Consider the following 23,984-nt stretch of genomic DNA (forward strand, 5'->3'; position numbering starts at 1 on the left):
ACACACTGTTCCCCAATAAAAGTCCTGTTCCCCTTCCCCAATAAAATCTTAAAAAAAAAAAAAAAAAAAAAAAAATTGTCTTGTCCCATTGACTCAGAACTGCCTATGTATTTATGCAGTTTCTGAAAATCAGTCTGAACCAGTTGTTCTGAAGCCTTTTTGAATCCCATTCTATAGTTGTTGGAAAGCAGCCAGAATGCTGATTTGGCTGGCACTGATAGGCAGGCTTTAAATAGTTCCAGTGTATCTGTTCCTGGCCTTTCTCCTTCCAGTAAAGACTCAATACCATAAGGAATTCAGAGTGCAGTGAATGTAGAACATATTTGCCAGGAACACTATTTTAAGATTTCACTTTTTTTAGAGCAGTATTAGGTTAACAACAAAAATAAGAGAAAAATACAAAGATTTCTCATATATCCTTGTCCCTACACAGGTATAGCCTCTCCCATTATCAACATCACTCACAAGAACGGCACATCCCCCCCCCCCCCCCAGGGTTTGATCAAATGTATAATGATATAGATCAATCATTAGAATACAAAATATTTTTTTACTTCCTTAAAAGTCTTCTGTGCTGTCTATTCATCTTTCCCCAACCTAACTCTAGCAACTACTAATCTTTTCATTTTCTCCATAGTTTTGCTTTTACCCGAGTGTCATGTAGTGCAATCATACAGTACATAGCAGCTTGTAGCCTTTTCAGATTGGCTTCTCTCACTTAGTAATTAGGCATTTAAGGTACCTCCATGTCTTTACATTGATTGATAGCTCATTTATTTTTGTACTGAATTTATCTGGATGTACCACAATTTATTTCTCCATTCACTTATTGAAGGACATTTTGTTTGCTTCCGATTTGGGGCAATTGTGAATAAAGATGCCATAAGCATCCATGTGCATGTTTTTGCATGTCTATGTTTTCCAGAAAGAATTTTTACATATTCTCATTTTATTAAACAAGACAATATGTTCTAAGTGTGTTTCTGTGTATACCTTCTCGCCTCTAAATGTAATTACACACTAAACATTCTCTACATATAAGCTTGAGAGATTTCTGATTGTTTTCAGGAAACAGCATGTATGTGTCTCTTTATGTGTTAACTGTGTTCTTACAACATAACCTGTTTTCTGGTTGTTGTGATGAAAATGAACTCCTGGTTGAGACTAAAAGTGATATAATGAATCTGTTATGAATATGCTGCTGAGGAAAATGACCAAAGAGGGAGAGAATCTAACAGGATCCAATATGATAAAGACATTTATGGATCTCTACCTGTTAAATTTTTAATTATTTCAAATACATATGTTGAAGTACATTTAGTATACATATTCAAAAAAGGAAATATTTCCATCTGACAGAGTATAAAAATCTAGAAAGGTGTAGATGCATATGACAAAAATGGATATTCTATAAATGTACCTCAGTGACTTATATAAGAAAATTAAGTGTCAATTAATAAAACTGAGTTATTTATTATCTATGCTTTATTAGAGAATATATTTAGAAATAGAGATAGTTTAGCACTGCACATCAATAAAGTAAGCCAAAAGGTAAGTTGACACACAATACACTTACTAATTTGGCTTAATAAAGGATTTGCTATGCCTCACATTTAAGTAGCCCTGGAACCTTTAAAAATGAGTGTATATTACACTAGTAGAATGTTATACCCCAGTGTTTAATTACTACCAAATAAAAGCCGCAAGAAAAGAGGAATTAAGAGAGTTTAAGAGCAGGACTAGAATTAACTGTCTTATTGGGCACTTTCTTACGTTGCCTGAAAAAAACATGAAAAACATTTTCACAGATTGTTTCTTTCAGACTTTCAAGGCAAGGATGATTACACACTACATTATAATATCTGGAAGAGGTTCATTTGATCACCATATTCTTAGAATTTAATGTAAAAAAATGTAAAATATTTAGTCTCTGGATTGGTTATTTATACTCCTTGTGATGATACTCAAATAACTTTCGTAGCATTCTTAGTAGTTGGCAGTTTCTACAAAATATATATGCCAATTAAACAGTCCAACATCACTGTACCATATCATGTCACATTTTTCTAAAAGACAAATACTGAGCATTCACAGCAGGTCACCATACAGCACTGCTATGGCAACATCTTTGTAGAGTTCCTGAGCTCCTTTGAAAAGAGGGATTGAATCAACATAAGAAGAGATAAAATATTATCATAACCATGGCTGTAATTATCTGATTGGCAGAATAAGGTCTGGATAGAATCGCACATTAAAACGAAATAATTTAGTTAAACTAATGTATTAATTCAGTTTGGCGTATATATTCATGGGAATTAGTGAACAATAAAATAAAATAGAGATTGGCCTCTGTCTTTTTTTTTTGTTTTTTTTAGTCTCTGGTTAGGAAAGCCAACTGTTTTCATTGTAGAACACTTAGAAAGTACAGATGTGTTCACAGAAAAAAACGGTTAACCATAAACAAACTGTAATTCTAAATGTGAGTCAGAAAATATTTCTGGTATAATGTTTTTATATATGTTTCCTTTCCTGCAGATACATATAGGGTTTATTTCCCATTTATTTAAATGTATGTTAATAAGCATTGTTAACTTCATATGCTTTCATGCTCAATAGGATTGACTATTTAAGAATAATTTTTTAAAAATTCAAATTTTTGTGATGTAAAAAAAAAAGTTGCAAAATTTAATATAGACACTTATTTATTTATTTATTTATTTATTTATTTATTTATTTATTTTTTAACAGAGGCCAACAAAGTGGCAAACATTTGTGGCCTATTCCAAAGGAGAGAGAAAAAAAAAAGTTTATGCCAACTCTTCAAAGGAGTAAAAGGAATGTTTCTAATGTAGCACAATATATTCATAATGAAGTGAAAAATGCAGGTATTGTGTATGTTACAGAAATTTTCAAAATACATGTAGGTTGAATTCTAGTAAAAAACACATCCTTTTATAATTAACACTTCTTTTGTTTTTTTCTTAAATATAAATCTGGAAAACACAATGCTTACAATACACAGACAGTACAAATCAAACAAGCACAATGGACAGTCCATTACAGAATTAGTTGACAAAATGAGCCACAGAGCACATTATCATGCTTAGAATAGTTTGAATGAGAAAACTATAATTTTATATATAAATGTATACATAATTTTATATATACATTTATATATAAAATTATAGTTTTCTCATATAGTTTTTACACAGTCACAGGATGAGGAATGCAGCATAAGGAATAGAGTCAGTGGAATTGTAACAGCTATATCCGATATCAGAAGGGTAGTAGATTGGGGGAGGGGGTTATCATTTTGTGAGGGGTATAAATGTTTAGCTATTACATTGTTTTGTACACCTGCAACTAATAAAAAAAAGAAAAAGAAAACGACACTAAAGAGATTATCATTTCACTGCTACCTAATAAAGGTGGAGAATCTTTATTTGTATATTAAGATTAGAGAGGATAAAGAATGTTGCAAAAAATGTGCTAATTATATTTATTTTCTTGTTTTGTTAAGGAAAATTATCTTTTTGAAGAACTTAATACAAGTTAGGTATTTGTTATTATGGCAGACAACCTGAGTGAAAATTTACACTTCTTCCTCTCCTCTAGACTTTTCATCAGTTTTTCTGTTCCTAAGCACTTTTGTTTTCCTATTAACAATTTCTAAATAGCTAAGTCTAATAGGCTGTGGATTCTAAGTCTTACCAGATTCTAGCCAACGTAAGTTAGCAGTGCAAGGCTTACCTTGTAGTCCACTTCTTTTGGAGGGATATAATGTATTTCAGTTATGACTAGGTGATTGTAAGCATAATAGTTAACTCCACCTAGTGACAAAGACAAAATCGCTGCCAGAATCTGGCTGCATTCTTGGACTGATCCTGAATCAAATGACTCCTTCACAATCAAATTTAAGTATTTCTAGTCATGGGTTTCTCATAATGTAATCCAAGTAAAGCATTTCCAGGGAATGGCAATATTTAAAACCATACAGGAAAGAAATTAAAGAGGATGTGTTTGAAATTTGAGTTGAAGCTTTCATTCAGTACTTCCACACATAACAAATCTAGCATTGAAATTAGAAGAAATCCTTCTTAGATAAGTCATTTGTAAAATATAAAGCTCACTCACCATTCCGACTCTCTTCATCAATAGCAACTATGGTAGCTGGTGGTCCTCCCCTAGCTAGTTTGCAATCTAAAGAGAGAAGACAACCAAAGGTAAGAAGTCACACCCTCAGGGACACTCACAGTATCATGAGATCATATTCCTTGAGATGTATATCCATGCTTAAAAAGAAAAATCCTACATTCAAATTAATATGCATCATTACTTTAAACATTTTTTTATTTAACAAAATTCATAAGAATTTCATAGATGTCTTACGACATCATAACACAGTCACTTTGTACACCATGAAACTAGTCAAGTCTTACTTAGAAAACACCAGCAGAGACCACTGGAGAGCATAATTTCTTAGGGACAGAAATAACGGGATGGTAATTTAATCCAAAGAAATAACATAAAGGAATGATTAACAAGGATAAGTTGTAATTAAAACTTCACAACAGAAACAAACATAATTGGACTTTAATTGTGATAAAGAGTCTAATTAAAGAACAGTGAATAAAATTTTAACAATGTTCTAAAGAGAATGAAACAGACAGACAAGCAATGTTCATGAGGTTGTTTGAAATTTTTATTTTTGTCATCTTACCCTCATATTGCCAGTCTGGAGTCAAAAGTATAGAGTCATCAAAGGAAGCAGATCAGAAAAACAGAAGAAAGAAAGGAAGAATATATGTATATATTTAGTGAGGATTTACAGATATCAATAGAATTATATAGTAACAGATGTATCACCAAATTATTTGTAATAGTCATTTGTTATAAAAGCCTTATAACAAATTTTGCAATTCTAATATAATATCACCACATTAACTCGATAATATATACCCCTTGAAAATAATACGAAGTACATTTATATGTTTTCTATGAAAAAGGATATACAAATTACTTATGAACAGTCCTTTATCTTTATGTTGAACAAACCTTAAAACTAGTGCCTGTCAATCAGTACTGATGACGAATTCGTTATTTTAAACACTGCTAATACCCTGCCAAGAATATCATGATAATGCACATTTAAATAGTATCATGAGTTATGATATCCATGATAATTAAAATGTGAAGGCTTTGCTTGCAAGATGTCAATTGCACACTTCTGAGACATAAAGCATTCTCCTATGAGGTACTTGGTGATCCTGATAGGACCATGTAATGCAGTTAAATGGACATGGTGCACTCTTAAGACTGCAGCATAAATTAAATTTGCTTAAAGCCATCCAAGTATGTGTGTTATTTCAGAGATGATATCAAGGTTTATTATTTATTTATTTATTTATGAAAATTCTATTTATTATGCACATGGGCATGAGGAGCTTTCTGGCAAGTACTATTCTATATTGCAAGGTATGTGCTCTCTAATATGAAGCTTAAAATCACAGAGATCTGCAGTTTTTCTCTTTGTCCTTGTCAGTGTTCAAGGAGTGTCAAGCCACAACATTTTTAGATCTAAAATATCTCCTACTCATAACACGCCTTCCTGTCCTTCCTACCTGCCCATATAGCACAGCTGCTATTTGTCACCCCTATTCTTTACAATGGTTTCTTCACTAATCACCCAGCTTTGTTCTCATCCTGCATTCATCTATTCATTCCACGAGAATCACTTTCTTGCATCCAAATCAAGGATAAAATAATGGCACTTCTCACACGAAAAATACTTATATATTTCACCAAAGTTTTTCAAACCTAAATGGTTTAGGGTCACATTTCAAAGAATGTTATGGTCTCAATATCCTCTGCTTAGAATTAAACACCATGCTCTCCAGTCACATCAGACCCCTTACTCTTGCTGGAATACACCTTGTATTTTTAGGGAAGTTTTGTTATCTAGATTTGTTTTTGCCTCTACTTCTGCCTGGAAAATCCCTGCTTCTCTTGGTGGAACTAGATTTCACTTATACCATGAAAACTCACCCTTACCCCCAGTCAGAATGTATCATCCCTCTCATGTTTTCAAAATGATATTTTATTTAGCTAGTTTCTCATTCCTTCATGCACTCAAAAAATATTCATTCAGTCTAATTTGTAGATGAATTATTATGCACTGAACGTGAGAATCAAAATCAACAGCTTTTTTCAAGGATCTCAGGTGGGGAACATAGAACGTAAATACAAACAACCACACTGGTATAGTACCATATAGTATATGTGGAATCAATTATTTAATAAATTCACTAACAACGCAAATGATTAAAAGAAAATAAAGAGACAATACACATGGGAAGTTGAAATGGAATAACAAGAAGGCAGAAGTGATTTGCAAGCAGAGAAGAAAGGAAATCTGACCAGTTCTTACAAGAACTGGTAATTCTTTGGTAAATCTTGAATTACCAAACATCTCTTCAATTTGTATTTCAGAGAGAAGTTACTTTTCAAGACTATCCCCCGGCCCTTACATATATGGTCAGTGCCTTAGTTAAGACCATCATCATGGCAGAGAGCAGACAAAATGTGTTGGGTATTTGTGTGTGAGTATTGATAGAGGTATAGCTATTTAATCAATAACTTTTGGGGGCAGGCAGGATAGAAGAAAAGGAAAGAAAGAGGATATTGGATATAAATATTTAAACTTTTCACCAGTTAGCTACTATTAAATTTATGGAAAGACTTTCTCTATACAGCTGTGCTAAGTACAATTCCCCAAACCCTAGCCCTGACTAACTCTGTCACCTTTTCCATTCTCACAATTTATTCTCTAGCCATGACAAACCAAATTTATATTTGCTATGCCATCTGCTGAAATGCCCTTTTTCCTCTCCTTCCCTTAGTTAATTTTCATTTATCTCTCAAGAACCCGGCAAGGCATCACCTGTTCTAGAAAAAAATCTTCCTTTTTGTTAGTCTAGGTTAAATGCGTCTTCTTTGTATTCCTGCAGTACACACTGTATTCCATTGCAAAATAGTGTCTCTTTCTCACAAGTCCTTCAGACCAAGTCTGTGTCACATTTATCTTACCTAGTAATCTCAGAATCTGGCAAGAGTTAGTCCTAAAATGTTTGTTGAATTTGTTCTGAACTACGGTCTACCTCGCTACCAGCTCTCATTGCAAACCCCTCATGAGAGCTGCTCAGAGTCTGTTCTCATTATGTACTCACTTGCAGAAACAGCCCAGGAGTCAAGTCAAGGCTCAGTTATGTTTCCTCCCAGTTAGACCCCTTTAGATGACTTCCACTAAGCTTTATTCTTCCAACAGATTTTAAATACTAGCCCCTATCCCCAATAAGACATTTTCATGTTTGACAGATACTTTATTTATTCTGGATCAAACCAAAAATAATTAAAACATTTTTATACACTCACAACACTAATAAAGAAAGATTAGTTTGATATATAAAAAAATCTATTAATAACATTGTTCACAACACCCAAAATGTTTGTTTTGAAATGATGCATTCATGAAAGTATAATTAGTTCTGAAATGAACAAAGATATGTTTTCATAGAAGTATATTCAGAATTGTCTTTAAAAATAAGTGATTTTGTACAGAATAGCCAGGAACTATTAGGTATGCAAAATACCCAAATGGAGATCAAAGTGGAGACTGAAAAGCAATTTGGGGCTGGGTGTGCCTGTTCTCTGTGGTTTATGGATAATCTGCCACAGAAAGACAGGTCAGCTGATGACACCTGCACCATGGAAAGTGAATTCCTTAATCAGTTTAATTTCACCCTTGACTGTTTTGGTTAAATCACAAATCTATTGTTTTTCATGACTCCAATTTCTAGCTTTTCAGGTCCCTACCTGATTCCCATATCCAATTTATCGTAAAGTGCAAGATATGGATACAAATACCTGACTGTTCAATGGGATTTATTTCTGCAAATTTGTCATCAGCTAAAAATAAGCCATATGTTTTTTAAATAATCACACGCAAGAGGTTACAGTTAAAAGGAGTATTAGAAAAATGTCTAACTATTATATCGTTTTGCACACCTGAAACCAGGAGGAGGAGGAGGAGGAGGAGGAGGAGGAGGAGGAGGAGGAGGAGGAGGAGGAGGAGGAGGAGGAGGAGGAGGAGGAGGAGGAGGAGGAGGAGGAGGAGGAGGAGGAGGAGGAGAAGAAGGAGAAGGAGAAGGAGAAGAAGAAGAAGAAGAAGAAGAAGAAGAAGAAGAAGAAGAAGAAGAAGAAGAAGAAGAAGAAGAAGAAGAAGAAGAAGAAGAAACAGGAGAAGAAGAATTTACTGGCTGATGCAAAAAGTACCCCCTCCATCCTGGAGTTATTTTCTTAGTACAAAGGATACTTGATTTGTGTTAGTTTTAAGCTAACATTCAAACATGGTAAAATTTCTTCTGAATGTAAAACTGTGTATTTTTGTGGAAAGAAATTAAATGCTGATATTAAACATAAAAAAAGATAGGTAAGGAAAGGTATTAAACTTGTGATACATTGTCCTTACGGTAGCTTTAGTTTAAGAGCATGTTTCAGACGGTTCATGCAAAGGTAGTTATCCAGAATTGTCCAAATATGCTCATTACCTATTTGGAAGATTGAACAGCCAGGAAAATCGTATTCCCACCTGAGCCTATCCCAAATTTTCCTTTTAAGGCCAAACAATGGGTTTTCAATAAAATTTCAAATCTATTCACTTGTCCCCCTATATTAACATATCAATTGACATTAATATGTCAGTGACTTAACATATTCCATCTGCTGCCCAGACAATACATGCACTTGTAATTTCAAAGGTACCTTAAATGTAACACTACAAAGTTGAATTCCAGTTGCTACCCACCCCATACTTGCCCTCTTCCACTATGTATTATTTCCGTAAATGGCACAAACTTGCATCAGGTTGCATAAACCAGAAACCAGGAGGTCACCTTTGAGCCTGCCCATCTCCCTCACTTTCCTATGTTGAATCCATCAATAAACCCTGAATTTAATTCCTATGAAAGAACTCCTCATACACACTATACTGCTTTCAAGCTCCTGTGTCACTACACTAAGTCAATCAAATAGGTTTCCCTAACTGTTCTCCCTAGAGGCAATCTTGCTCCACTCATTAATTTTATTTTCTATCTTAACCTCAGTGATTTTTACAATTAAAAATGAGTTTACCTTTTAATATTTTGACATTGCTTTTAGGTTAAAAGTATTTTTATGGCCTACACCCCTCTGCATAGGATGGTTTTAGAATGAAAACCAAAATATATGGCCTACGAGGTCCTGAATAATGTGGCCTTCTCCTTCCTCTCCAGTCTGATCTACTGCTATGCTCTTACTTGCCTTCAGCATCCTAGAAAAAATATTTTTTTTCTTTCTTTTAATCACTCTATGCTCCATCCAGAGACACAACAGGACCTTTCCATGCTGTGTTATTTGTTGTTTCTAATCTTTACACTACACCCAGCATTCACTTACATATCCTTTAGATTTTAGCTTATGCTTCACTTTCTCAAAGAGACTATTTCTGATCCCCAGGTTTCCTGATACACTCTCATAAGTCTGTGTCCTAGTATGATTCCTCACTGACAAAATCTCAGTGATAACCCACATCTTGTTTCTATTCCTCAGAGTTATGTTCTCAGTGGACAAAATGCTGTCACATTGATCCTCAGCAACTATTCATTGAATTCAAGAATAAATAGAATTTAGGGACCCAGTCAAGAGCCTGACTCCAGGGTTCGTATCGTATGCTGAGTAACACACAATAGTCCTGCCGTGGCTGCTGCCTACAGGTTCATTCATCAAGGAGCTGAATTTCTTTACTTTTGAAAATGGCTCTAAAATATTTTTTAAATAGTACATGCTGTTGAATGATTTTAGTAAAATGATTATTTAAAAAAATAATAAATAGCCTCAAACAATTTTCAATAATAACAATAAAAAAACAAAAAAAACTCTGAAAGGTATATTTCCTTTTTTTCTTTCTGAAGTTTCAAATGTCATTCATATATACAAGTAAGAGGGAAAGAATGGGAAACAGTTTAGTTGTCTTAAGATAGAGTCATCGAAGCTACCTCAGCAGAAGTGTGAAGGGAAGCAGAATGTGCCACCTCAAAATATGCCACTTTGGCAAGCAGAGCTGAAGGCAATCTGGAACCAGTAGACTTAGGGAAAACTTTTTACCTCCCTTTTACAGCCTAATATAATTTAGAAAGGAGACCTGTACCAGAAAGAGAGCTATCACCAGAGATAACTTTTCTATTTGAGAGACTTATCTGTGGGACAGGGCATACCATTTCTTTACCAAACATTTCCTCTTCTCTTCCTATAAATTGTCTCCCTCCTCTTTGAATCTCCAAGCCACCATCCCTTTCCATAGCCCAGGACGGTATATAAGGATCAATTGCCTGGCTGCCTCTGAGTCTCATGTCTTTGTACATAATTGAATTTTTTTTTTTCTCCTGTGGATATGTCTTTTTGTACATGTGGTCTCAGCCAAGAAACTAGAAGTGTGGAGGGAAAATTACTTCTCTCTTATAAGTGAAAAGCTACCCGAAGAACAGAAAGGGGTAGATAATTTTGTAGAAAATTGGGATTCCTTGGATTAGTTAGAAAAGCTCATGGAAACCTAAGAATAATAAAGTGGAGTAATGAAAAGAGGAGGAAGGAGAAAATTTTCACTTGCTTCCAATTATCAATAGTTTCTATTAGAATTCTACACTATGATCATCAATTGCCTGGATTGAAGAACTATTTTGGAGTAAGATTACTTTTCCAATAACTTATCAATGGCAAGCTCTTTCATGATTATATCAAATTTGACCTTAAATAAACTCAGATACCAAAACTTACGTGATCTCAAAGATCACAAATACTTTTGTATCACATTCAAATTTTTACTTAGCCATTTCCCAACCAACTCCCAGTTAATATCAGTGAAATTTTGTAACATGAAGCAGAGTACTTGACATATTATCATCACTCAATATATTTGTTGAACTGGGGAATATCCTCCTTGATGACAAATGAATAAAAGAAACCAGTAAGTCCTTAGTATTAGTCACTGGAGAGTGTTTTAAGATATTAAAGGGATTGATTTCTAGTACAGTATAGAAGTTAAGAACATGTGCTTTGGACTCAGAAAACCTAATTTCAAATCCTAAATTTGGTTTTTAATAGTTGTGTAATATTGGACAGGTTATTAATTTCTTATACCTTAGTTTATATAAATAGGGATGATAGTAAATATAATTAATATATTTAATACAACAAAAGTAAATGAAATAAAATCTGTGACAATTCTTAGAATAGTGCTTGGCAAAATGTACTGGCAGAACAGTTACACCTTTAATTTTTATAGCATCATTATTTTCAGGATGAATATATTTGGACAGACATTACTATGTTTTTCCTCTGATCAAAAGATGGTAGAGAATACATTGGATTTCCCTAAATATACAAAGAAGGTTGATCTGATTTATGTATGTGATTGTGAAGTGCATTCTCATCAAGAATAAAAGCAATCACATGAAATGTCACTACTGACTGCCTGTATGGGAGAAATAATTTGGAATTCCTATTCCAGATATCAATTTAGAGACATTATCCTGGAATGAATTTATTAGAGGCTAACAGAGTCCTTGAACCCCAGGTTATAAAACAGTGGGTCGCTTACAGTCATGCACTGGTCCCACTGTAGTCTTGAAATGCACTGGTATCCAAATAATCAAGCAGAAAGATCAAGCAACAGGTACAGATTTTAAAAATATTTTTAATAAAAATATAGCTAACATACAATATTATATTAGTTTCAGGTGTACACCATAGTTATTCAACATCTATGTATCTAAAGAAGTGATCACCATAAGCCCAGCAACCATCTGACACCGTACAATGCTATCACAATATTATTGACTATATTCCCTGTGCTGCACATTACATCCCATGACTTATTTGTTTTAACCTGGGAACTGGGACCTCTTATTCCCCTTCACCTTTTCCACTATTTTTAAAAAAAATTTTTCAATTACAGTTTACATTCAATATTATTTCATATTTGTTTCAGGTTTACAACATAGCAGTTAGACATTTATATAATTTGTGAAGTCATCTCCCTGAGTAGTCTAGTACCCACTTAGCGTTATACACAGTTATCACCATATTATTGACTATATTCCCTATGCTGTACTTTACATCCCCATGACTAATTTGAAACTACCAATTTGTACTTCTTATTCCATTCACCTTTTCACTCTGCCCCAACCCCCTCCCACCCATGACCACAATGAATCTAGTACACTTCTGACACTATGGAATATAACATTATTATTGACTATATTATATTATTGACTCTATTCCTTACCCTATACCCTACATCCCAATGACTACTTTGTAACATTTTTTTAAACCTCTATCCTCTCAACATTTTCTACTTTTTAAAAAGTTACTATTTACTTCATTTTATTCTAATCGGTCTATCGATAGCTGTGGACTTGTACATGCATGGCATTTGGTGAGAGAAAGAAAACCATTCTTATTCATAAGAAGTTAAAGGATCTAAACAATCAAAAGAAAGATAAGCCAGGGGCTATACAGAGAAGACATGACAGGAAACAAATTGTCAGTAGGAGACTGATCAGGTCATGTAAATATTTTTAATGTTATATTTGTTCACCGGGAATATTACTATATGCCATTATTTGATTATTTCATTTAAATGCATTGCCAAATATGTTAGTCTATATACCTTAATGTCATTTTTTTATATATAATCCATACTGCGTGAGTTAGAATGTTTTGGTTTTCCTTCCACTGAGAATGACAGCTTTTCCTCACTTGTCTAAACTTCCAGCAAGTGACCATGACTACATTTAAAGAATTTGAGATGGATGAGATAATTCTTGGCCCAAGGTGTAATGTCACCACTGACATCAGAAGAAGAAGCAACCGTATTGTTATGAGCACGGCCTTGGGAGACAGACTGTCTAGGTTCAATAGGAGCCACAATTTACCTCTTGTGAGCTAGCTTTTAGGATCTTTGAAAGTTCTATAAAGTCTCTGTAGTTCAGTTGCATTATTTGTATTAGTAAAAGTTGTTTAATGAAACAGTACCTGACATGTAAAAGTGTTTTATAAGTTATTGTTTCATAAATTCTATTCTAACCAAATGAGCTAATCAAATACAGAATTTGTATATCTCTGCATTTTAAAAGCAATGGCTGTCACATATGTTTAACAATTTCAGTAAATGTTTCTAACATTTTTCAACATTCAAAACAAAGCCATATGCTATTAGTAGATCAAAACAGGCTTAGGATATGTTAGCATTTTTGATGTGCATTTAATGTACTGGAATAGTAACAGTACATTTAATTATGTGGTCATAGATTGCTAAAGATATATAGGGATAACTAAATCATGCAAAGGATCACAGTTTTAAAATTACCAGGGGACTGCTTACAACTAAAATCATAGCAAAACTCTTGTTTTTATAATCTAATATAAAGTCAATTGTGTACTCCTTATAAAAGATCTTCGCAATATCTTGCTTTCTGTTATTTTAAGATCTTCCTAGAAGGCTCTTTATGTTGGTTAACTTGTTTTACCATGTTACCCAATTTCACTTTATGTTTTATATTAAAACATAAAGGAGAAACGACGGGGAAAAAGCTTTGTCTCAATGAGGAAAATATATTATTCAAGGAACACTTTGGAAAAGCAATTAAAGAGTTTACATTTATACCATTTTTGAAAGCCAATTTGTTATTTCATTTTATAATTATCCTTAATGAGGAAGCTTGGAGAAAATTCTCAATCATGATTCTTACTAAGATACTCAACAAATTGAACAATAAAAGCTGAAGCATCAACCCTACTTTTTAAAATTTCATTCTTCAGGAAGATTCTTAATAAGTCATTATTTTTAGCCTACTTTGCCTATGTAAATAAAATCCTTTGTCACAAACCAATTAAAAGTACCTAAATTGTCAGTAAAAAAGAAAACTCTGTGGATTAAATTACTCCTCCAAAGTAAGCATTTAATATTAAAGTATATATTACACATATAATATTAAAGACCATATCCATGTAAACATTACATCTGTTTTATTCTTCCAGCTTTATTGAGATATTTTTTGACATATAATATATGCAGGTTCAACGTATATAATGTGTTTATTTGATACAGATAGATATTGTGAAATGTTTACCACAATAAGGTTGTAAACACCATACTTTCACATAATTACATTTTCTGTAGTGAAAAGATTTGGATCTACTCTCTTAACAACTCAAATATATAAAATAGTATTGTTAATTGTAGTCACCATGCTGTACATTAAATCCTCAGAAGTGATTGATATTAATGGTGAAAGACTGTATGTACCCTTTGACCAACATCTCTCCATTTTCCCCACCCCTCAGTTCCTGGCACCCACCATTCTATTCTGTTTCTATGAGTTCAGCTTTTTTAGATTCCACGTGTAAGTGAGAACATACAGTATTTGCCTTACTCTGTATGACATATTTCACTTAGCATAATGCCCTCAATGCCCATCGTATTATTGCAAAAGGCAGGAATTCCTTCTTTTTAAGGCTAAATAATATTCCATGGTATGTACATATATACCACATTTTCTTTATCCACTAATCTGTCAATAGACATTTGTTTCCATGCTTTGGCTACTGTGAATAATGCTTCAATGAACATGGGATGTGAATATCTCTTTGATGTGAATAATTTAAGTTCCTTTGGATATACACCCCAAAATGGGATGGTTAAATCATAGGGTAGTACAATTTTTAATTTTTTGAGGAACCTCCATATTGCTTCTATAGTGGCTGCACCAGTTTACATCCTCACAAGAGTTTACAAGTGGAGTTCCCTTTCTCCACATTCTAACCAACATCTATATCTTTTCTTTTGGTAATAATAATTCTAACATTATGAGGTGGTATCTCATTGCAGGATTGATCTGCATTTCCCAGACAATTAATGAGGCTTGAGCCACCTTTCATGTACCTGTTGGGAAACTGTATGTCTTCTTCGGAAAAATATCTATTAAAGTCCTCAGTCATATGTTTTAAGTGATTGTTCTTTGGATATTTAATTATATGATTTTCCTATATATATATAGGATATTAATCCCTTTTCAGACAGACAATTAGCAAATATTTTCTTCCATTCGATAGGTTGGCTTTTCATTTTCTCCCATTTGATACGTTGACTTTTTATTTTGCTGATTGTTTCTTTTGCAGTGAAGAAGCTTTATTGTTTGATGTAGTCCTACTAGTTTATTTTTTTTCTTTTGTCTCTTGCACTTTTGGTGTCATATACAAACAGATTTTGTCAAGACCAACTTCAAGAAGCTTTTCCTCTATATTTTCTTCTAAATAGTTTTACCATTTCTGGTCTTTAAGTCTTTAATCCATTCCACATTAATTTTATGAGTTGTGTGACATAGGGCTTTAATTTCACTCTTTTTATATGTGAATATCATTTCCCCAGAACCATTTATTGAAAAGACTATCCTTTCCCCATTGAATATTCTTGGCTCTCTTTTCTTTTCTTTCTTTCTTTTATTTTAAATTTATTGGGGTGACAATGGTTAGTAAAATTACATAGATTGCAAGTGTACAATTGTGTAATGCATCGTCTATATATCACATTGTGTGTTCACCACCCAGAATCAGTTCTCCTTCTATCACCATTTATTTGACCCTGTTGGCTCTCTTTAAATACAACTTGTGAGAGTTTATTTCTGGGCTCTGTATTCTGTACTACTGATCTATGTGTCTGTTTTTATGCCAGTACCATACCATTTTTATTACTATAGCATTGTAATAAAGGATAAACTCAGAATGTGTGATACCTCCAGCTTTATTTCCTCCCCTCCCCCAGGACTGCTTTGTCTATATAGGTCTTTTGTGGTTCTGATCAAATTTTAGGATTATTTTTTCCTATTTCAGTGAAAAATGCTGCTGGAATTTTTATAGAGATTGCATTACATCTATAGATGGTTTGGGGTAGTATGGACAATTTTCTCATCCTTGAACACAGGATATCTTTCCATTTATTTGAGTTTTCCTTAATTTCTTTCAATATCTCACAGTGTTCAATGTACAACTATTTAATCTCCTTGGTTAAATATATTCCAAAGTATTTTATAATTTGTGATTGTATTGTAAATGATATTGTTGTGGATAGTTCACTGTTGGTGTATAAAATCACAACTGTTTTTTGCATGTCGATTTTGTATTCTGCAAACTTACTAAGTTTGTTTAATAGTTCTAAAAGTTTTTGATGGCATTCTTAAGATCATATATATATGTATATATATACATATACATATATATTATATATATATATATATATATATATATATATATATATATATATATGTTATATATATTCATCTGGGAACAGAGACAGTTTTTTCTTTCACCTTTCTGATTTTAATATTTCTTATTTCCCTTCTTGTCTGATTTTTCCCTTAAGGACTTCTGGTAACATGTTGAATGGGAATGGTGACAGAGGGCACCCTTGTCTTGTTCCACGTCTTGGAAGAAAAGCTTTCAGCTTTCTACCATTAAGAATGATGTTAGCTGTCTGTTGTACATGGTCTTTATTATGTTGAGATACATTCCTTCCACAACCAAAGTGTTGAGAGTTTTCATCATGAAAGGATGTCGAATTTTGTCAAATGTTTTTTCTGCATCTTTTGAGATGATCATATCATTTTTATTTTTCAGTCTATTAAAGTGGTGTGCCACATTTATTGATGTGCATATGTCATACCATCCTGCATCCCAGGAATAAATCCCATTGATCATGGTATATGATCCTTTCATCATTGTGTTGATTTCAGTTAGACATTATTTTCTTGAGAATGTTTGCCTGTATGTTCATAAAGGATATTGGTATGCAGTTTTGTTTTCTTGTAGTGTCCTTATCTGTCTTTGGTAACAGAATAATAATGTCCTCATAAAATGAGTTTGGGAGTGTTACCTCCTTTTCTGTTTCTTTGAAGAACTTGAGAAGGATTGGTATTCTTCTTTAAGTGTTTCATAGAATTCATCAGGGGAAACACTTGATCCTGGACTTATCTTTATTAGGAAACTTTAGTTACTGATTCAATCTTCTTACTGATTATTGGTATGTTCATATATTCTATTGTGGTTTTTTTTCCATACTCAGTCTTAGTAGGCTGAATGTTTCTAGAAATTGATTCATTTATTCTAGGTTATCCAATGTGTTGGTGTATAATTGTATATAACAGTAATGTCACGCTCCTTTGTATTTCTGTGTTTCTGTGTTGTTAGCTGTAATATGTCCTCTCTCACTTATGATTTTATTTATTTGAATTTTATTTTCTTCTTAGTTACAAGGTCTGCCAGTTAAGTTCATGAACTCATCCTAGAAAAAGTGCTACAAACCTCATTGCTGAATATCACTACAGTCATCTTTGAAGAACTCCCCTTGGGAAGCTGTGCAACGACACCAGCACCTAGTCCACCCTTCAAACAGTTTTGGAACTCTTTTTCTAGAATGACCATCAGAGCTGTTGTTGTATTAGCCTTGATGTCCTGAAAGTCATCAAAATGTCCTCCTTTCAATATTTCCTTTATCTTCGGGTAAAGAAGGAAGTCATTGGGGGCTAGATCAGGTGAGTAGGGAGGGTCCAATACAGTATTTGCTCACTGGCTAAAAACTCCCTCACAGACAGCGCTGTGTGAGCTGGTGCATTGTCGTGATGCGAGAGCCATGAATTATTGGAGAAAAGTTCAGGTCGTTTTCATCTAACTTTTTCACGCAACCTTTTCAGCACTTCCAAATAGTCAAATTCGTTAACTGTTTGTCCAGTTGGTACAAATTCATAATGAATAATCCCTCTGATATAAAAAAAAAAGGTTAGCAAAATTGTTGTCACAAGTCCACGAATGTAACTGTCAGACCTAGCATTCTTGGAACAGGAGTGCTAGGCCATATTAAGGCACATATTAAAATCTACTGATTTCAAATTGTTTTCCTAAATCGCTGTACCATTTTCATAATTACTCACAATTTCAGAGTTCCCCTTTCTCCTCAGCCTCCATAATGCTTGGATATTCAACTTTTCTCATTTTCACTGTTGTGACATAGTTCTTCTACAATTGCTTCAGAAAGTGGCGAGAATAATGGCACAGGTGTATTTGAAGTGAGGGGGGGTAATTTGAGAGGGATTAATGGTAGCGTGCCTTCTACTGTAATATATATATATATATATATATATATATATATATATATATATACTTTTTTTTTTTAACTTAAACGTTCTCTGTATATTTTCATCACACCTCGTATATTTTCTTAATATATTTTATTCTTAATGTTGTTTATTTGGCTTTCCCTCTATTGCTATTTTTTTCCTTGCTCATTTTTGTGATGAATTCATCAAACAAATAACCTTTAACTTTGCTGATTCTGTTAGCTTGCTATTTTGATATGTTATTTTGCTGTTATTTGCTATTTTGTGATCTTTATTATTTCTTCCTCTCTTTGGTAATATTCTCTTTTAATTACAGACACATATATTATTTCAGGTGAATGCTTAATTTATTGATTTTCAGACTTTCTTCACTTCAAATATAAGCATTTAGGATATAAATAGCCCTCTACATGCTGGTAGAACTATAATTTCAAAACTTTTTAGAAAAAACACACACAACTGTTATTTAGTTACAATTAGCCTCTAATTAGGAAGATGCTTTGAAAATGATTTTGGTACATCATAATAAATGTAAATACCTAGATATTAAAAAATTGCCACCCAAATTCAATTTTTTATCCTGAATAACATATATCTTTGTTCTTGTTTTGAAAAATATGCATATACTGATTAACTTTAAAGCATATCAAGCTATAATTTTCATTACTGTGCTTGTTTCAATGAGATTTAAAAAATAATCCCTATTGTTAAAAACATTTTTCAGCTGTCTTCATTTATAACCATCTTAAAAACAGTATCTTTTCCTACAAGAATATATTACAAATATATTTTGTACACTCCTCACTTAATATTGTCAACTGTTGTTGTGACTTCAAGCAAAATAACACATAAGAAAACCGATTTTACCATAAGCTAATTAATATAAATAAGAGTCAAGTTTCTACCGTACTTCAACAAGGTACTAACAAACAACTATTTTCGGGAGAGAAAAAGAAAGAAGCTACTGATATCGGAAGAATAATTGAAGAAGAACCCATCACATTCCAATTGATCAAACTCTGTATGTACATTTGCCCCCAAAAAAACAAAAGCAAAAGGAGGACACAAGCCAACACCTAAACATCCAATAGACAAACAATTAAACATACTTTTGGACTGGTCCTTGCAACAATCCTTTTCTCCCAATAAAATAATCAAGTGGATTGAGGTACACATTTGTTTAGGACCTTGGGATCATGAATGAAATATTCATTATATTTTTCTATGGTCAACAAATCCCTATATTATTTTGATTTCCACGCCACCTGAGATTATATATTTTCTTATTCTAAATCCAAGTTCTGTTTTCCTTATTGTCCTTTTTAGATTAAGATAGGAAATACCTGTTAGTCTTCTGGAAAAATCAATATACCTGGAGAATTTTTCCCCAAGGGCATCCTCCTACTTTTCACAAATCCTCAATCAGAATCTGAAGGATCTTGAATTTCTCTGTAAATCTACCCTTATCCAATATGCGGGTAAAATTTGCTACATTTTAACAATGGTGTAAACTTTGAGACTGACTCCAACTACTACTATTTAATAGCTCAGGAAACATATAAAGTTTTCAAACAAAAATTACAATTTTGTCCAAAGAAAATGTACTGTCCAGGAAATAATTTATCCCAGGGGAATACATACACCAGTCTTGAGATATTTTAAACTATTTAAAACTTTCCTGGGATTCAGAAAAAAAAAAAAAAATTAAAGAGTTTTTTTGGATCTCATACGCTATTGCACATAATAGGTTCCCACCATTTCTGCAACGGCCACACCTGCTCTCTCCTTAACTTTTTCTCTCCTTACTACTAAGTCTCTTCCCTGGATTTCTAATATAATCAGTGTGTGTGTGTGTGTGTGTGTGTGTGTGTGTGTGTGTGCATTCATGAATTCGAGTGTATTGTGCATCATTTAAAATTAGCTCTTTGGCTAAATCCTGTTACCAATTTGTACATGGGTAATCTGGGTAATCCATTGGTGTTCTGACTTAATTTTATCAGAATATTTAAAGACTGATCCTTTACTACAACCTTTTTTTAGACTTAGTGGCAAAAGCCTACTCACCTTGTCTATGAGCAACAATGTCAGCAACCATGCTAATAGTTTTTTTTTTTACTGACTTGATTCTTCTTGCTGTGCAATATTTTTTTTTCCCCAAAGAAATATACATTTTCAGCATGCAGGCTTACCTCCTATAAACTTTTACAAATATTTCCCTTTTCTAGCCACCACTGCAATAATGAAAAATCCTATTACTCTATTCTCTGTTAAGAAGGGGAAATTCCATGAGAGTCTATGTTCGTCCAAAAACTGACTTTGCCTGAATCATATCAGGGATGAGATAACCCCAGGAGGCAGAACTTATCATACTAACCTGAACTTGTGAATTAGCAAGTATTAAGAGAGTATACAGGTACACCTTTGGAATAGTCCACAATTTTAGAAAGCTATGGGAACAATGCAGAAACCTTAATTAAAAGCAGTCAACAGTTTAACGATCTTCTTAAGGAAGTGGATATTGTAAAGGTAGAATCGCATACAAAAAGTTCATGTATAATTTTCAATAGTTTTCTTCTGTCTTTAAACTATGCTAAGGTTCAGAAATTGTCCGGGGCACTGAACAATGCCACAGAACTCATTATCTGAGAATTTCATAATATTGGGCAGGTTATGCTTCAAAACAAAGCAGTCCCAGAAATAATGTCAGCCTCTCAGGATGGAACATGAGACATTTTAGGGGGGATATACTTTCCTCTGACCCCTAGACATCGTTCTGGTATCTTTTATGTTAGTAAGGTAATCACTTAGCTATCAAACAACTGTTTACTTACCAAAGCCTTCATTTCAACTACTGTATCATGAACTTAGTCCAATTGGTTAGCTCTCTGCCTCAACTAACCCACCTTAAACCACTTTAGCCTATGCTCAAAGCCTATAAGTACCTCACTTCTGACTTACCTTTTGTGAGACATTTCTAAACTCTTGTCAGCATAGTGTTTTTGCCTACTGCAGTAATTTACAATAAATTTATATTTTCTGCACACAGTATCTGCCTCAGAGTAAACACAGATAGCTGTTAGTATTATTTATGTTACTTTTATTACTAGTTTTGATATTTTTCCATCATTTACTATTGTGGAAAATGTGAGAAAAACAATCTATTTTATTCACTAAAGCTATAGTTGTTATCTCTTCTATATATACTTCCAAAGACTTACCTCAAACTTTCATTTTCTTTTCTGGTTATTTTTTTCATGTGTCATTTTCCATAAAGTTTTCTGTTTTGACCTGATTATTTAGTCAATTTCTTTGTTTCTTTTAATTTTTAATATCTACTAAGCAGATTACATTTGATAATTAAAACGTAACAAAAATAGAGCTTAGCAGAGAACCTGACACATCCTATATGTTCAATGATGGTCTTCATTACTTTGTAATGCTCCTGCAAAGCCAAATTATAATATATTTAAAGCTGTGTATAGATATTCCCTTTGTAACATCTATTAATCTTGTTATTGACATTAATACATCTGGGAACTCAGGTGGATCAACCACCTTTGCATAAATGAAACCACCTGCAGAGGTCAGTTTTTCAAAATATTTTACAAATTTCAATGACGCACCTTTAGCTAGAATAAGTCATAGCTCATACAATGCCAAGTGCAAGGCATTAAGTATGTGTTTGTGTGTGTGGTCTGATTATTACTCTGAAGATAAATCATCAAGGCCATATTTCCTGAATCCCCTTCAGGAATAAAATATAAGATTGATTTGTTTTTTCCCCCACCAAAAGCCCTCAGTGACTAAACAAATGTTGGTTTGGTTCAACAATGAATGTCCTCTAAGACCACTGATGAGAAATACCACTTTATATGTGCATATTTTAATGATGACCTCTTCTTGAAAAAGAAGAAAAACATGCTTGCTTTTTAGACACAATTAGTTTCTGAATTTAGAGATGATTGGCTTACATTAAAATTATGTCCCTGATGCAATAAATTTACTCAACTTCTTGATTGTCTTATAGTAAAAAAAAAAAAAAAACCAGCTGTTTACTCTGATCCCATGGTGTTAAGACAATTTAAATTAAATCCATAAGCACAGCTTTGTCACTCTATAAAACACTGCATGCATGTCATTATTTAAATTATCATTACTATTGAAAGAAAAAATTCACTTACGTGACCCAATTTGTTACATTTTAAGGAGTGCAGTGCTGCATTTGAACTAGAAATTGGTCGCCTTGGGCTGCCAGTTTTGGATTTGGGCTGCTTCATCATGTAATCCTGTTGTAGAAGTGATCTTCTCTGAACTTCTGTGCTAGTTTCTCAGCAAATAGTCTTAATGCCTGCTCAGAAAGCATGTTTTGCACATGATAACCTAAGGATTATTCTACATCAGGAAACACTTAAATTACCATAATAATTTTCTCTCCAAGTTCTTAAGCGTGATTAATGTTGTTTTCATTTCTTGGCTTAGAAAGGGATTTCTAAAAGTGAGTGTTCTGGACAGTTTTTTGGGTGATACTTTGTAAAGTTCATGGAAATGAAGCTAATTCTTTAAAAATCACTGCCAAGTATTGAAATCTTTTCTATCGGTGGATATTTAGGTTATTTCCAATTATTCAGTAAAACAATGCTCCAATATTATCTTTTAGGTGTAGTAATTTGTGATCATATCTAAGCAATTCTATAATAAAGATTCCTAGAATTGGGATCTTTGATATATACTTATGTATCAAGTAATATAAAAGTATAAAATTTTGTTAAAATCTTCAAAATTGTCCTCCCAACAAGATGTACATATTTAATTTTTCAGAAATCATATGAGTTGTCACCTGTATTTTCACAACAAATAAATGAAAACATCCACTTACTTTACAGTTTTGACTCTTATGCTATAAAGAAAACTTGCTCTAATTTTTCACTTGCTAGAAAGAATATGCCTTGCATACTTAATTTAAAACAATTTAAAACTTCACTTGTTAGGATACTAGTAAAAATCACCCCTCTCTCTTTTATCACTCAAATAAGCAAAGGATGCTGTATTTTTAAAAACGGATTCACATGTGCTTCCACAAAAGACATTGAAGGGCTTGCCTATGTGTTGCTGCCAACTAGTAAATATATTGGAAAATCACTAAACCCATTAGCTTGTACACAAAGATTTTGAATAAGCTACTGTTGAAATCATTTTCTCCTTTACTGGTTTAGAAATCCTGACAATGTAAGTGTGGTAAATGAACCTAAAGACATAGTCAATAGCAAAAAGATAAAAGCAAATAACCTATGAGAATAAACCGACAAGCCAAGTTTCACGAAAAATATAAAATAAATAATAAATAAATAAATAAATAAATAAATAAAGATGCTTAAAAATCTTAACTAAAATCCCAACATGCTTATTTTAGCTGCTTACCATGTGTCAATACAGAAATAATCCAGAGAATACTTGGTGAGGACAGTCATAACATCAAATCACAAGGAAGTTTATTTTCATAATATCTAATGAAATTTTAATGGCATCCTTTGGAAATAGAAGGCTGCGATTTTTCTAAGTGAGGGCTTGCAACTCGAAAACACTTATATAGTATGAAATGTTAATTGTAGAAATGCAATTAATAATGAGCAAGGGCCAAAAGCAAGTAAGGCTTTGTAAAAACAAGATATGTAACCTTTATCAACAGAACTGAAACATCTGGTAGAAAAGATTCTACTTATA

At 33.0% G+C, this 23,984-nt stretch overlaps 1 protein-coding gene across 1 annotated transcript in view; it reads right to left on the minus strand.

Annotated features, from left to right (window-relative positions):
- The window catches only part of PCDH15 (protocadherin related 15), a 1,316,677-nt gene that overhangs the window by 487,362 nt on the left and 805,331 nt on the right, over positions 1-23,984 (minus strand). The window contains exons 5-6 of the mRNA XM_088791982.1: positions 4,721-4,735; positions 4,135-4,200 (exon numbers count right to left, since the gene is read on the minus strand). Coding sequence (XP_088648108.1) covers positions 4,135-4,200; positions 4,721-4,735 — 81 coding nt within the window. The remainder of the gene's footprint in view (positions 1-4,134; positions 4,201-4,720; positions 4,736-23,984) is intronic.

Source organism: Rhinolophus sinicus, chromosome 15, assembly GCF_057876585.1.
Source record: "Rhinolophus sinicus isolate RSI-liver-muscle chromosome 15, RSI-T2T, whole genome shotgun sequence".
NCBI classification, from domain to species: domain Eukaryota; kingdom Metazoa; phylum Chordata; class Mammalia; order Chiroptera; family Rhinolophidae; genus Rhinolophus; species Rhinolophus sinicus.